This window comes from Mytilus trossulus, chromosome 14 (assembly GCF_036588685.1).
Source record: "Mytilus trossulus isolate FHL-02 chromosome 14, PNRI_Mtr1.1.1.hap1, whole genome shotgun sequence".
Classification (NCBI taxonomy): Eukaryota; Metazoa; Mollusca; class Bivalvia; order Mytilida; family Mytilidae; genus Mytilus; species Mytilus trossulus.
In genome coordinates this window covers 8,182,582-8,199,388 of record NC_086386.1, presented here as the reverse complement: position 1 = coordinate 8,199,388, position 16,807 = coordinate 8,182,582, and the positions used below count along the sequence as shown (strand labels likewise).

The following is a 16,807-nucleotide window of genomic DNA, read 5'->3' as shown; positions in this document are numbered from 1 at the left end:
TCATAACTTGAATCCTGAAAACATAGAACATGGTGACCCATTCCATGCCATGTCCAAATGATCCCCTTCACTGACTTGTACTGCAATCCAAGCCTTCTGTCCCTTCATCATACGCACAATAACATTACTGGTACCTGTCATGGTGTCGCTGACTGAATCACTATCAACAGCATTTGCTGCAATTATATTGCCGTTTGCCACTAAAACGCTAGAAAAATCTTCTCCTTCACCGGAAACTGTGGTCCAAGAGAAATGATATAATCCATCTTCAGGACAGGTAAATTTACCCGTTGTTCCGTCATAGGCACCACCTTCATTTGGTGAAACAGTGTCAAACATCACCACGGAGTTGGCAGGAAGATTTTTTTTATCCGATGACAGTGTTGCAAAAAAAGCATACTTCTTTGACACTGAAATGAGTATAAAACAGGGTGACATATCTTTAACAGAGATAAGATAAATAGCTGGAATTTATTCAAAATATTTCATACATAATGCCCAATTCATCTTACCAATTAGCATTGACGTTTAATGGCCATATACTAGTAGTCCATTGATTCCAGATACGACTCTTGTTATTTTCTTTAATAAATTTTCACGCATATTCCTGATCTAGTTTTTTTTTTTCCCTTTTGCAGATTAAATCTTTTATGGTTTAAAAAATGTACATAAATTTCTAATACAAGATACAGAAGTACATTGTTTCTTTCATAAATTTTCCTCGTGACTTTCATTATGTTCATTGTAACATTATATATATTATTAAAATTCAAAGTACATACATGAAGCTAATTAAATTTTGTAAACAATTGAATTCGCCCTAAGCGAAATTGATTACAAACCATTTTTCATGGAAAGTCAAAATGGTCAGTCTTTTCACCTTCACTTGTTTCACATTATGTCTGTTAATATTTTGTTATCTTGTCCTCACCTTAAATACGTGTGAAATATTTGTCAGAAGTCTGTTAATTAGTCATACCATTCTAACCTCTTACAATTAACACCAAACTTATATACATTAATTACGAAGCATTGAGATATAAAAGTATAAGAGATCGATAAGTCAATGAATATATATATATGTGTTAGCAGCAATAAGTGAAATTAGGAATTAAGCTTAAATCCTAGGCAATAAACTAACGCCTAGGCAGTAAGTCGTTTGCCTAAATAATGTTAGGCATTAGTCTTAAATCTTAGGATTTAACTAAAATCCTGAAAAAATGTGTGCAGGCATTAAGCTTAATGCCTAAAATATAAATAAACTCATCATAGATACCAGAACTAAATTTTGTATATACGCCAGACGCGCGTTTCATCTACTAAAGACTCATCAGTGTTGCTCGAATCCAAAAAAGTTTAAAATGCCAAACCAAGTACGAAGTTGAAGAGCATTCAGGACCGAAATTTCTAAAAGTTTTGCCAAATACAGCCAAGGTCATCTATGCCTGAGGTAGAAAAGCCTTAAATAAATGCGTGTAAAGACATTTATTTATTTAAAAAAAATATATTTGTTACACTATCATGACATTAAACATGATTAACCTCGCCGCTTTTTTGCGCTTGTTAAGTCCAGAGTCTTTGGCCTTTGTAAGTCTTAAAGGGTTTACGTTGCATTTATTATAAGGTCTTTCCACTTTTCGTGGAAAGACCTTTTGTTTTTCTTCTGATTTTTTTTCTTCTGCCGTCGGAGATGCTTTTTTGTCTTACAACATATCGAATGGAATTTTTGGCCAATGATGTTATACAGTAATGGGGGTGTCAAAACTCACCCTGTGTGACTGAACACTTATTCTTATAGGAGTTATCTCCCCGCGTCACTTTTTTCTTGTTATCGCTATATCTCTAAAACCGTAAAAGATTTTAGCAAACTGTTTTCACCAAATTGTTCGTCTACTCTTGAGAACGATTTTGACTTGAGTGATCGGATGACATCTTATGGGAGTTATTTCCCTTTGAAAATTTAAGATAGGTGATTTGTTGGATAAATTCATACGTTATAAGTCACAGAGGCCTACAGTCCTTTGATATGAAATCCTTGGTCTAATTGAAGGAAATTGAGGTCAAGGTCAAAGGTCAAGGTCATGTTCTAAATTTTAAATTTTGCTTGTTATCGTTATTCCACAGAAACTGTGACAATAAATGATATGATGTGTTTGCCAAATAACTGTTTACAATAAGGCGCAACTTCAACCTATTTCAGTCAAAGTCTTTTGGTTAACCCTTATAGGAGTTTTCTCCCCCTATGTATTTCAAATCAGTATTTCTCCACAACCATACAAGTGATTGACCTCCGGTCTTCCGTTTTGAGTTCACTAACCTATGACCTTGAAATTGAGATCAAGGTCAAAGGTCTAGGTCATATTATAAATCTTGAATTTTGCTTGTTATCGTTATTCAAAAGAAACTGTTACAGTTGATGATATGATTTGTTTGCCAAATAACTGTTTACAAAAAGGCGCAACTTCAACCTATTTCAGTTGAAGTGTTTTGGTTAACCCTTATAGGAGTTTTCTCCCCTTATGTATTTGAAATCAGTATTTCTCCACAACCATACAAATGTTTGACCTGGGGTCTTTTGATTTGAGATCACTGATCTATGACCTTGAAATTGAGGTCAAGGTCAAAGGTCAATTTGACGTTCTAGATTTTGACCTTTGCTTAAAATTATTTTCTGTTCATACTAAAGCAATTAAGTCTTCTGCAAATACCTATTAATCTTATTTTTTTATATCAATTCGAAGAACCAAATTACATCAACAAGGAGTGACATTTTTAACATCGTTTTTTTAAATTTCATTCTTATTATCGAGGTGAAAAGACCTTCAATTGTTCTCTGAAGAATTGGTTTTTAATTTATATATGGTTTACGATTTTAGTTTCTTGTGTATATTTCGGAGTTACATATGACGTCCATTATCACTGAACTAGTAACCATTATTTGTCAGCTGAAGCATGCCTCCTGGTGCGGGAACATATTTCCGCATTTAAGAACCATTGGTGGCCTTCGACTGTTGTCTGCTCTTTGGTCGGGTGGTTGTGTCTTTGGCACATTCCCCATTCCATTTTCAATTTCATACACAACACTTATCCCTATATTCAGTGGCGATATATGATGACAAATCTCTAAAATTTACCTTTCTTTATATCATTCAGTTCTTTTGCATTATCCTGTTTTAATTTTGTCAGTTTGGATTCAAAATCTACGATGTATCTGGACACGTTTTTGTCTACAACACTTGCTACTTCTGAAAAAAATAAAACATTGAAAAATATATGCATTTGGTCCGTAACTTTTGTATGTGTTACAGCTCATTTTAAATATTGAGAAATGTTGTTGAGCACTACTGGACTAAATCATTTAAAAGGAAGTTCTTATAGCGTTTCCTTTAAAATTAAAAGAAAAGTTGATATCATTTTAATTATTCCAAAATCACTCGAAACATAGTCCTCATCTGATTAAAAACAATTTTGGACAAAACGATGTGATTTGAGTTTTTTATGCACCAACAACAAAGTTTAGCGGAGGAAGACCGGCATGTCCCCGTTTTGTGATGAGATATTTTAATAAATATTGTTTAACTAAAAGAACATCTTTTAAAGCTTAAATTTTTTTTTTCATAATCATGATATAATGCAATAATATGCATATCATATTGCTTACGCCCTCAGGTGTGTATCTAATTTATATTTATTGATTTTATTAAGAGTGATAGTTAGATATAGCCTTAAGTCAACTCGATATATTTTATTACAATACAATGCTAAACGAAATCGAAATTTCTTGATATATTAAACCTATATAATCTTTCAAAGATAGCAATAAAAAGATTATATTTATAAACTTACCTGGCTAAGTTTTGCTAAAATAAAACACATATTTATACAAAACACTTTTTTTGAAAGAAAATTTCTTTTAAATAAAACGAATTGTATTGCTGTTAAAGTATTGTGTCCTAGAAGATTATTTATGTCAGCTTTGCCTTTTGTTTAGATATAAAAATTACACCCCTCATTTGAAACTATATAATTTCATATACGACTGACGGGAAAACGGTGATGGTAGAAAAGTAAAACAAACGTGAAATGGAAGATGAGTTTACCAAAAGTTAAGGAAAATTTCAATATAACAAATAAAGTTCCAACTAGTTTGAAAAAATAATATTTACAAATAGGACACATGCACGCCTTGAATATGTGTTACCTGTTAACGGTCACGATTGGTAAAATCCGAAAATTAACGGGCAACCAAAGTTTATGATACTTAATTACCGAGTGAAATATTGTTTGTCTATTGTACGTTCTTGGTTTGCAATAAATAAGACAAAAAACAATCAAGCTGGATTACACACATGTACAGTTTTAGATATGGTCTTTTAAAAAGATAATATCATATTACTTCAACTTTAAATAGCAAGACATACAACAAAATATTACTATAATTTTTGAACTAATAATGAAAATATTTAAATCACCTAGGACATATTGTAATGGCAACCATTTTTAATCTATATATTCTTTTAAAAAAATTACATTATGTTGTTCTATTCTTATACAGTATTTCAAATATTACCTTTCACAGAAGGTTTTTCTCCTGAATTTTTACAGCTATAAATGTAAAATTTTTCATTCAACACAATATGTTGAACTACATTATATGGGTCAAAAATTTCCTCAATACCAAACATAACATCTTTTGCCTCTATATGTTTACAGTTAAAAACAGATTTTAATTATACATTTAAAAGTACTAACCAAATATTTTGTTGTATATACATTCTCAAAAGATATGCAATAAGCTTTCTTTCGTTTTAGTGCAAAAAGTAAAGCGGACTTAGTTCGTGCCTTCAAACGAGTATCTGCCAGATTATGTTTGTAGCTGTTATAAGACAGGAGCCTGTAATTCGGGGGTTACTTATTTGTTTTTCGTTGATGATTTTGTACACAAATTAGGCCGTTAGTTTTCTCATTAGAATTGTTTTACATTTGTCCTTTCAGGGCCTTGTACAGCTGAATTTGCGGTGTGAGTTTTGATCATTGTTGAAGTCGTATGACGCCTTTTATATGGTAATGTATGTGTAATTTGGTCTCATGTCGAGATCGTCTCATTAGCCAATCTTACCACATCACATTGCTTCATTTTTACACAAGAAAAGCATTGGTTCAATGGTATGAACATTTTAATTAGCAAAAACTCGTTACATTTAACTTTGCTATTTCTCTTATGGCAACCAATATCTTGGACTCGGCGTGAAATTTGTTAGATTTGACAATATGAACTTAAATTTGCGCGTGATATGTTAATATTATTGTATTATAAACCCCTGTAGACGAAATGTTCATGTCGTCTGCACGCTTCAACATTCAATCAAGTGTGATAACAAGATGTGAAACATGTGAATTGTCTGTGTTTTATTCATAAAATTGCAAATTTCCGTTGCTAATGAGAAAATATAGTACAGTGTTACTTTTGAGAGTCGCAATTGACCTTCGCGAAGAGCCAATAGAAATGTCACAACTTCGTAGCATGTTACAAGATAGGCCATCCATATTTATTTCGTAACCCTTATATACTTTTCGTATTTCTTATTCATATCACACTCTGTTAACTGTAAAACACGCAGGAAATATATAATACAATACATCCATAATGATTAGCACCCATTCTCTGTAACCATTAAAGTTGGGCACGGGTGGTCACCGATTTTGATGAAACTTTCTGACAACAAACATTGATATAAAATGAGAAATAAGTCCGTACATATGAATTTAAGCATATTCAAATGCAATTATGAACCAACTTTCCTCCTAATTTATGAAAACACTCATCCATTCCTGAAGAAACTAAATTAAAGCTTTTACTCTAAAAGATTCATATTTTTCATTTCTGCAAAAACATTTTTGGGGCTAATAAGATTTTTTTCATAAAAATTGGATAAAAATGCCAAAATTGCCTGCAATCTACAAGAGTTATTTCCCTTTTAAAAACTCACCAAAGTTTAAAAATAGTAACAAAAAGTCATTTGTTTATCTACACAAAAATGGAGGCAGACGTCTGCAACAAGTTTTGTTTCTTTAAATCAACAAATTTTACACTTTACATCTAACTTCCGTCGCCTTCATGATATTTACAAATATGTTCATCCCATTGTTCAATGTACTTGAAACAATGAAATAAAAAAAGGGAAAAACATATGTGAAGTTCCGTTTTGATCAACCCCTGTGACATGAACAGTCTGATGCTTAAAAGATGACGTGACAGAGAACTGTAACTGCCTAATGTGGAAACTATTAATAATTTTCATGGACTAGTCCTTCAACTTGAAACAGGTAAGCATATTTCTAACTAAATTATAAATTTCTATTTTAGGCAAAGACATATTATGTTCCTTTAGGCATTAGCTGATTAGAGGAGCTGTCCCATGTCTTTGCATGTTATTTCTTTGTCTAAATTTTAAAGGCCTTGATCATGATCTAGGAAGGTTGCAAAAATCTTGTTTTCCAGGTAGGAAATGCTGACCAACTTTTCAGTGACTTTTTCAACCTATTTCCATGACCAAATTTATTTTATTCAAAGTGTTTGTTCAATGTACTTGAAACAATGAAATAAAAAAGGGAAAAACATATGTGAAGTTCCGTTTTGATCAACTCCTGTGACATGAACAGTCTGATGCTTAAAAGATGACGTGACAGAGAACTGTAACTGCCTAATGTGGAAACTATTAATAATTTTCATGGACTAGTCCTTCAACTTGAAACAGGTAAGCATATTTCTAACTAAATTATAAATTTCTATTTTAGGCAAAGACATATTATGTTCCTTTAGGCATTAGCTGATTAGAGGAGCTGTCCCATGTCTTTGCATGTTATTTCTTTGTCTAAATTTTAAAGTGCTTTGTATACAGTTTAATCGTTATAAAGCAAAATTATATAAATACACGATAAGCAGGTGAAAACAGTTTAACCCTGATACCTTTGATAACTATGTACACGACTGGGTCGATGCCACTGCAGGTGAACGTTTCGTCTCCGAGGGTATCAACAGCCCAGTAGTCAACACTTCGGTGTTGACATGAATATCAATAATGTGGTCATTTTTATAAATTTCCTGTTTATAAAACTTTGAATTTTACGAAAAACTGAGGAGTTTCTTATCCCAGACCTAGATTACCTAAGCCGTATTTGGCACAACTTTTTGGAATTTTGGATCCTCAATGCTCTTCAACTTTGTACTTGTTTGGCTTTATCAATATTATGATATGAGTGTCACTGATGAGTCTTATGTAGACGAAACGCGCGTCTGGCGTACTAAATTATAATCCTGGTACCTTTGATAACTATTAGTTACGGTATACAAAAAAATGTGATTGGCATGTTTAATGTTGACAATGGGACAACTATCATTTAAAGGTAGAAGGCAGTAGATATAAGGAAATATCGGTAACCGTACTACATGTACCTTCATCAATGAGAAAAATACATACCGCGAAGTCAGCTTTATAAAGCCCCGACATGAAAAATATGAATCAATTTAAATGAAAAACAAAATAATTGCCTGATGTATAACGAAACAATTTACGAAAAACAATTATGACAGACATGAACCAACAAACTGAACTCTCGTATAAATAGTGGGAGATCTGAGAGTATTTGCAGTAGCTGACAGCTATTTCATATGCAATTACAACTATTATTGCATAGCAATATAATATTTCCCACAGAAAGTAACCAAAAGTTAGCGTGCAATAAATTATGATATTGCATTAGTGCAATAAATCTTCAAAATTCATGACGTCATCAACGACAAAATCTTAGTTTAAACCAATTTTCACAGTCAAGTATTATATTGCTATGCAATGAAAGGTTTTTTAAATGAATATTTGGTAATATTAGAACATAAATTGGACTTAAAATTGAGAATGGAAATGGGGAATGTGTCAAAGAGACAACAACCCGACCATAAAAAAAACAACAGCAGAAGGTCACCAACAGGTCTTCAATGTAGCGAGAAATTCCCGCACCCGAAGGCGTCCTTCAGTTGGCCCCTAAACAAATATATACAAGTTCAGTGATAATGAACGCCATACTAATTTCCAAATTGTACACAAGAAACTAATATAAAAATAATACAAGACAAACAAAGGCCAGAGGCTTCTGACTTGGGACAGGCGCAAAAATGCGGCGGGGTTAAACATGTTTGAAAGATCGCAACCCTCCCCCTATACCTCTAACCAATGTAGAAAAATAAACGCATAACAATACGCACATTAAAATTCAGTTCAAGAGAAGTCCGAGTCTGATGTCAGAAGATGTAACCAAAGAAAATAAACAAAATGACAATAATACATAAATAACAACAGACTACTAGCAGTTAACTGACATGCCAGCTCCAGACTTCAATTAAACTGACTGAAAGATTATGATTTCATTATATGAACATCAGGCACAATCCTTCCCGTTAGGGGTTTAGTATCATACCATCATAACATATATGAGAAGAACATAACCCGTGTCATGCCAACAACTGTTTTTAGAATAAATGTCTTTAGTTCCGACGCAAAGACCTTATCAGTGACTCAATATTAACGCCAAAATATGCAATCTTTAATGACTTGACAACAGTATCGTAATTATATCCCTTCTTAATAAATCTATTAAAAGGTTTTGTAAGTTTTTGAGGTGAATACTGACACCTTTGTGCTTTATAAAGAATATTTCCATAAAAAATTGGATGTGAAATTCCAGAACGTATAAAAAGTCTGCATGTTGAGCTATATTTACGAATGATGTCTTTATACCGATGATAAAATTTAGTAAAAGTTTTGACTAGTTTGTGATATCGAAAACCCTGGTGTAATAATTTTTCAGTAATTATACATACATTTCTCTCGTTAAAATCTAAAACATTGTTACAAACACGAGCGATTCGTACAAGTTGAGATATATAAACATCGTAAGATGGTGACAAGGGAACGTCGCCATCTAAAAACGGATAATTAACGATAGGAAATGAAAATCATCCCTTTTATCATAAATTTTAGTATTCAGCTTTCCGTTAGTGATATAGATATCAAGATCGAGGAAAGGGCAGTGGTCATTATTAGTATTAGCTTTATTTAAAGTAAGTTCAGCAGGATAAATTTCATTAATATACATACTGAAGTCGTCATTATTGAGAGCCAAAATATCATCTAAATACCTAAAAGTATTATTAAATTTGTATATCAGATGTTGTTTTGATGGGTCTTTGCTTATTTTTGTCATAAATTGTAACTCATAACAATACAAAAAGAGGTCCGCAATAAGTGGTGCACAGTTAGTCCCCATTGGAATTCCGATAATCTGACGATATACGGAATCCCCAAAGCGAACAACAATGTTATCTAGTAAAAATTCAAGGGCATATATAGTATCAAAGCATATCCAATTACCATAGTTTTTTTGTTTATTGCTACTAAAAATGACCTAAAAGAGTTTGAACATATATATTCACCTTCTGATTTTTTGAATGCCCATTTAATTAGGTGTGTGAATTTTTTCTTAATGAGAATGTGAGGCAATGTGGTATACAGGGTAGAAAATCAAAACTTTGAACAGATTCAAAATCACCAATATGAGCATGCAATTTATCAAGTACTTCCAACGAGTTCTTGACACTCCAAAAGTAATTTATTCCACTATTTTCATAGGCCTTATTTGAACAATTTATTATAAGGTTTTTAATTGTACCAAGTGTGCTGGTAAGAAGAATAGACAATTTAGTAGTTGAACAATGGCTTGAAGACGAAATAAATCTATATTTGTAAGGGGTTTTGTGTAGCTTTGGAAGCCAATACATAGTTAGGACTTTCATTGTATTTGGCTCTGCTTGTAAAACGGTGGCTAAAAGTTTATGTTTGTTACAGATTTCGTTTTCTGAAAATGGAGTCAGTTGGAATGTTGGTGAATTGGTGATTTCCTTTTTCAGAACCTCAATGTAAAATTTACGTCAAACAATAATAATATTATTAGCAGCTTTATCGGCCGGGACAAAAACAAATTCCTTGGCTAGTTCTTTTATTTTATGTTTGATACGAGAAATAGGTTTATTGTGGTTATTGTTAATAGTAAAATGTTCTTTAAAATGTTGAATACTTATATCAACTATCTTCATTACTGAATTAAAAAAAGAGTCCAAAGATTTTTTGTCAGCTTTTTCCCGTTTTATCCATTTCATACAGTAAGTATGGAGTGAGTCGTGGATGATATTACGACACTCATTCCAATTTATAATTGACGGGGGACGATATTTAGGTCCTTTACTGAGGAATGATTTTAACTCTCGGTCTTGAACGATGTTAAGATCTCCTGTTATAACATGGGAAATGCAAGCTCGTGCAACAGAAAATTCTACTCGGGACCATATTCCCCTATATTTATGCTATAACCCTATAACATAAATCAATGTATGACTAAGATATCTTTCAGAACACTTAAAACACCATGAACACCAACGGGTTTAGTGTTATACTAACAGTTAGATAAAAACAAACACGATCCTTTGCAATGGCAAAATCATTTGTATCGATAGATAATAGAACCGTGAATGTGCATATATGTGTATACCAATAATATATAGTGTGATAACAGTTGTAATATACTTATAATGAAATAAATATTCAAATAAGTAATTATAGTTTTGAATTGGTAACCTTTTAGAATAAGTAATATTAAAGTATTGATATATAAGTTGATACGGATCTTATATTAATTTCCAGGTCACTGGTACAATCTAAACATGCTGATCATACCTCTAATTTATTTCTAGGAATATCAGTGGTAACAAACGAACACCTATCGACTGTGTGTGTTTATCATTAGCAAGTCAGTAGGCGTGTTCTTTTTCTCTTTTTTAAATTCACGGTAAGTAGTACTTTTTCGTAGAATTGCGTTTCCTAAATTATGAAAAAATAAGGCATTGTTCTCATTTTCATACACATTGTAAACATGAATTATAATAAGTGTGTCTTATCGACGCTGACTTTCACTCATATTAATCGTTTAAATAACAAAAATTACTTAATATATATTGTTTTATAACTTTATTTCAATTTCCAATATAAGATAGTGGATAACATGAAATTGTTAATCAGTTTGTTAGTGACAAAATATGATATGGATCAGTAATTTCATATGGATCGAGGATCGAATTGTCTTGCTCCCGCAATACATGTAATTAACTGACCCCGTATATATCGTATAAGGTCACTACCACACTGGATCATACAAATCCCCATCATGATTATAACTGATTGACGACTTGCTATTAATCTCTGCTGTTATAAATCGATACAAATATTTTTTTTAGAGATTCAAACATTTTAAAAACTTTTAAGAATAACCAGTTCTTAAGATTTTCAAATACTGTTTTTTTTTCAAGCTATATGTAATGAAATTTTGAAAATAAAATAATGACATGCAGTCAAAAGCTATAATGGCACTAAATGGATAAAACAAGAGTATTTAGAATATCTGACAAAAGTCAAACACAAGAATAGCGAACATCCTTGATAACAACTTTAAGTTTACGCTCAACCGGTTTATGTTTTGTCACGTAAGGTCACACTTGAACAAATCAATAAAAAGCTATAAACTGGCAAAGTCATAAACATTTTTTTTTCAAGTCTGCGCAAAATATAGATATGTCCTAGTTAACATTAATTTTAAATACGACAGGCTGTGGACCAAGTATTTAATTTATAGTATACTAGAACACACCCGTGATATCGTGGGTCCGTGACTGAATTAAAGTATATAATTATGCGCAAGCCTTATTTTAGTATAAGAATTGTCATCTGATAAAGTCATGCCGATTATAAGATACACAGTTTTCTCTGCTTTCAAATCTTTCTATTTGAACCCGTCGAATTGGAACTTATCAGTTATTGGTAATATACATAATTTGGAAAACAAAAGGTCCTGGAATGGAGTATTTTTTAATCAACAGCATTATCCTATATTGGTTATAAATAAATTTGATATCTTTGATTCGCTGTTTTACGTCATGCCCACTAACAAATTGAAAACTGTACCTATACGCCTTTTTTTAGTCCAGTTTTTTAGTATCCAGATTTTTAGTATTCGTATTGTTATCTAAGAAAGTCATACTGATTAAAATACTACAATAGAAAACAATTTGACAATTTGGTAATCAACCCTGTGATTTTGACCCGTTTATATAGCATATTGATCCTGAATACACCGTTTGGTGGTTCGCCTGTCAGGTGCGGAACGTACCGATAAGGTATTAGGAAACAGGTGAATATACAATTGGTATCGGTATCGGACTCGACCCGGAACTTCTTAATTATTGGCAATATTAATTACGTGAAAAACAAAAGGGCCTGGAGTGGTGAAATTTTTAAACTACACCTTTGTACTATATTAGTTATATATAAAGCTGAATTCTTTGATTCGTCCTTTTTACGTGATGACGGCTGACAAATTGGACCTCGTAATTTTAGTATTATAGATATCTTTGCATTGCCTATTAAATTTAGCACATATTAACAACTCGAAAAATCTCTGATTAGTAAAATGAAAGTTGATTTTGGCTGACTCAATGTATCACACGTGTTGGTACAACAACATTCATTACCTAAGTTTCGTGATACATAAATTGTCAATAAACAAGTTCTTTATGAACGTTAAAATGATTGTTATCATCATCAAGTCTAAATGTTCAATTCAGAAGGTTTCATAGTACATATCGTTTTGTGCATAAAGTAACTGTGATGAATGATCACAATAATATTGTTGCGTTAAGGTATTATTAACCGCATATTTTTCTTTATTTAAGTGATACTTACATGTCTTTAAGACAATATCAATTGAAACAAAGAATTTATATAGCAGGATGTATAAGTATCATTGTGGAAACCAAGCACAAATAAATGTACATGTACATGTACAAACCAAACATTTGTATTGGACATTTATGCGTTATTACTTTGTAAACGGAAATAGCATGTCCTCTGAAATTTAGAATGCTAATTCAGGCATGCAAAAGCGAGAATTTATTTTTGGAACTGTGGCTTAGCAGTAGCAGCACGTCGTGAAAATGCCTGTACCAAGTGAGGAATATGACAGTTGTTATCCATTTGTTTAATGTGTTTGAGCATTTGATTTTGCCATTTGATTAGGGACTTTCCGTTTTCCTCGGAGTTTGTTATTTTTGACTGTGGCTTTTGTTTTCCGGCGGAATATATACCTGATGTGGAGGTACAATTATATCAAAAAAATAATTTAACCCAAAACAAATTAACCACATTACTTGTTGTTGGTTGTCTTCGTTCTCAAGTAAGGTCTGTTTGAGATCTAGATTATTTTAATTTATTGTTTTTTTTATGTTTTATTTAGTTTTAGTTGTTTTACTCGTTTGTTTGTATTTGTGTTGTGGATCCAGCTCTGCTGATAGAATAACTCTTTAAGTTTTTAAATTTATTAACCGATTGTTGACAAGGTTGTTTTTTTTTTTTACAGAGATAAACATCTGTGTCTAATTTTGAGGATAATATGTTCACCCTCAGATCTTTTATGTCACTTAATTTAAGGGTCTCTCACAAAAAATCAATACGTTTTATGTATTATAGTTATCATTATCTTTATTATGTTAAGCTCATTATTTTTTTTTTTCTATATTATTATTATTATTATTATTATTATTATTATTATTATTATTATTATTATTATTATTAATAATAATAATATAATTAAGTTGTTAAAGTCATAAGAAACGAGTGACCGGTGAAAAATAATGTTCTTCCAATTCTTGAACCAATGCAAACAAACATCATAAACTTAGTCTTCTGTGCTCGAATTTATCATTTTTTTGGTGTAAATTTCGTATAATCGTCAATTTTTTTTTCAATCGGTCAGTGTTGTTGTGAAAATATGGCAGGTAATTAAAGTTCGTGTTTTGAAGCCGAAGTTTAACGATTGTCACCTGTTTGTCAACAATTGAAGAAAAATAAACAAAAAAGCATGGAAATTGAGCACGTGTTTAACATGTAAATTCAGATAATAGTTTATTTTAAGGACATCCATGCGTATTGTGGTCACCGGATTTTTACGACATGGGTCACACTAAGGTCACTTTGCATACGGAAAATATGTCGGGGAATTGCTTGCTGGAAGGAAGCAATTCAAATAAAGTAAAATTCTTCTTAATATGAATAAATTAAAGAATTTTCTTCAGAAAAAAGTATATGTACATAAGTTTTATAATGAAAACTATCCATTGAGTTATAAAAAACATATGCATTAATTTTTTTTTATTTGAGGTTTCTTATGACTTGAAGTCTCATTAGTGCATAATTAACATTTCCTTTAGTTGATATTGAAAAAATTATAAGAATGAATTTTGGGGACAAAGTTAGGCCGGTTTTCTCTTAGCACTAATTATAAATGGGATAACTTCAGATCATTCATTTACAACCGTTTCTATGAGTATGAGTAACACGTTGATATCATCTGCATTTCTTTTTAATGATCTACTTTTGTAAAAAAAAATGCCCAAATTCTTATAAAAATAACTTAGTGACGACATTCTTATTTTTACAAAAAAACATCGAAAAGGAAAATAATTTATGAACTGACAAACTACTAGTTTTAAATATACATTGAGGTAATAAACTGATCTGTGAAGATTATTTTCTAAAAAACATTATCAACAAAAAACATCTTGAAACTTGGCAAAAAGCTTAAAAGAATAATTAAACCGTTACCTTGTTGAACCTGCTGCTTTTTTAAGTTGATAATATTTTCCACGCCATTTTTCAAGCCGATTTCCACTCCTGATCTTATTTCCTGATCTATATAAATCTTTAACAGCTTGTTCATTTCCGAAACGTCAAAATCAGCTTTGAGATTGCCTTTCATCTGATCTAAAAGAGGCATTGATACTGTTTTCCGACATCCCAAACCGCTGCATGGGCGGTTTTCATCTAATTGCGCTGCTATATCACATTTCATTAAAACAAATAAAACTACACAAGGTCCTAGAAACATTTTGTTTGTGTGTCTTTTTCCTTCACTTTACACGCCTACTTAAATTTTCAAAAAAAAAAAATCTTATTCAAATGTATTTAAAAACGGATTACACTGCTGAATTGTTCATAAGAAAGTAATGCATGTATAATCAATGGTTAAATATCATTTCAAAACCTGGCATCGTCATCCCTCTAACACGTTCAATTATTGGACAGAAAAAAACAACACGTGATATGACGCATGAAAAAGGTGCGTTTTCAATGTCAGAAAAGTACAACGTAATATCTCTATTCGTTTGAAATCATATCATTAAACGTTAAATTTACGCTAACAGGTTTTTCCAATTTTAGTTAATATTTTCAAAGAAAACCAGTTAAAATAGTTAGCAGTATCAAAGCATATACGAATTAACTATTTAAATGTGGTTACCATACTTCTATCGTCGCAGTTCCTTACACTATTAACAATGTTTTTTTCAACTGATCGGGCGGAGCTTACGTTTTAATTTGCAGAAGAACATTCATTTGAAGATGTGTGTGATAAGGGTAATTTCCGTTATAATTATTATTGATTTCTAATCACCTTTCAATTGTTTTATTTGATATGCATCAAGTAAAATCTTTAAGGAAAACTTTTCAAGACAATCTTTTTGTTGTTCAATAAAGGTAATCAAAAAAAGTCGAAGTACCATTTGCAACGTATCCCCCAATCCTCTCCCCCACCATAACAAATAAATATCCTTCGGAAAATAAAGAAGAAAAAACCTTTATAAAAGCGATATAGAATTACGATAAATGCATATTTTGCAACTGCCATCGACATATTTATTACTAGTTACATAGTGTGTTAGTGACCTTATATGATATTAAAATAAAGGGTCAATTAATTCCATATGGAATTTACTTACCCTGTATATATTATATTAGGTCACTAACACACTATGTAACGAATTTATCTTTCTGTATTAAAGTGTTCAAGTGTTTAATTTTAAGAATCTTCTTTAATTGGTCTGCACTAAACAACTAATGTAAACGATAAATATTTATTATCACAATCTTGATATCAACAATATTTAACAGAACTTTAAAAGTTTTAAATAATCAAACAGTGCCAAAGTCGTAAATCCACAACTAACCGTGTATTGAAATAAGCCCCGCCTCCCTACTAACCTAATATTGAATATACAGGGTCGTCATGAGGGTCGCTTTTAACCAATCATATTCCTAGAAATGTATAGCAGGTAAGATAAACTATCATATTCACAATTTCCAAAATGTGACAATTATTATATGATTTTAAACTCAATTTTACTAGATACACCATAACTGTGTCTCACTATTCACTTACACATATAGTGTTTACATATTTTAACCGAATTAATGGTCATAGCTAGACTTTTTATTGATGAGTTTATCCCAAAACCAAATATATGGAAAGACTGATCTATGACAAGCGAACCGATTAAACCCCGCCTAGTCAAGTGACATAAATCGAGTAAATAAGAATAGTGTAAAGAATTGCAACGATTGACGAATGGTAATCTCATTTAAATAGATTACCTCAGCCGTATTTGGAACAACTTTCTGGAATTTTGGATCCTTAATGCTCTTCAACGTTTTACTTGTTTGGGTTAATAAATATTTTGATATGAGCGTCACTGAGTAGACTTATGTAGACGAAACGCGCGTCTTGCGTACTAAATTATAATCCAGGTATCTTGATAACTATATCCACCACTGGGTCGATACAACGGCTGGTGGACGTTTCGTCCCCGAGGGTA

At 31.6% G+C, this 16,807-nt stretch overlaps 1 protein-coding gene across 1 annotated transcript; it reads right to left on the bottom strand.

The window, feature by feature from the left end:
- LOC134697446 (uncharacterized) lies at positions 1 to 15,045 on the bottom strand. The gene is made up of 3 exons (XM_063559724.1): positions 14,763 to 15,045; positions 3,135 to 3,245; positions 1 to 410 (listed from the first exon to the last, which is right to left on the bottom strand). Exons 1-3 carry the CDS (start codon positions 15,043 to 15,045, stop codon positions 1 to 3), a joined length of 804 nt encoding a protein of 267 aa, XP_063415794.1.
- Between the last annotated feature and the right edge of the window lie 1,762 nt (positions 15,046 to 16,807).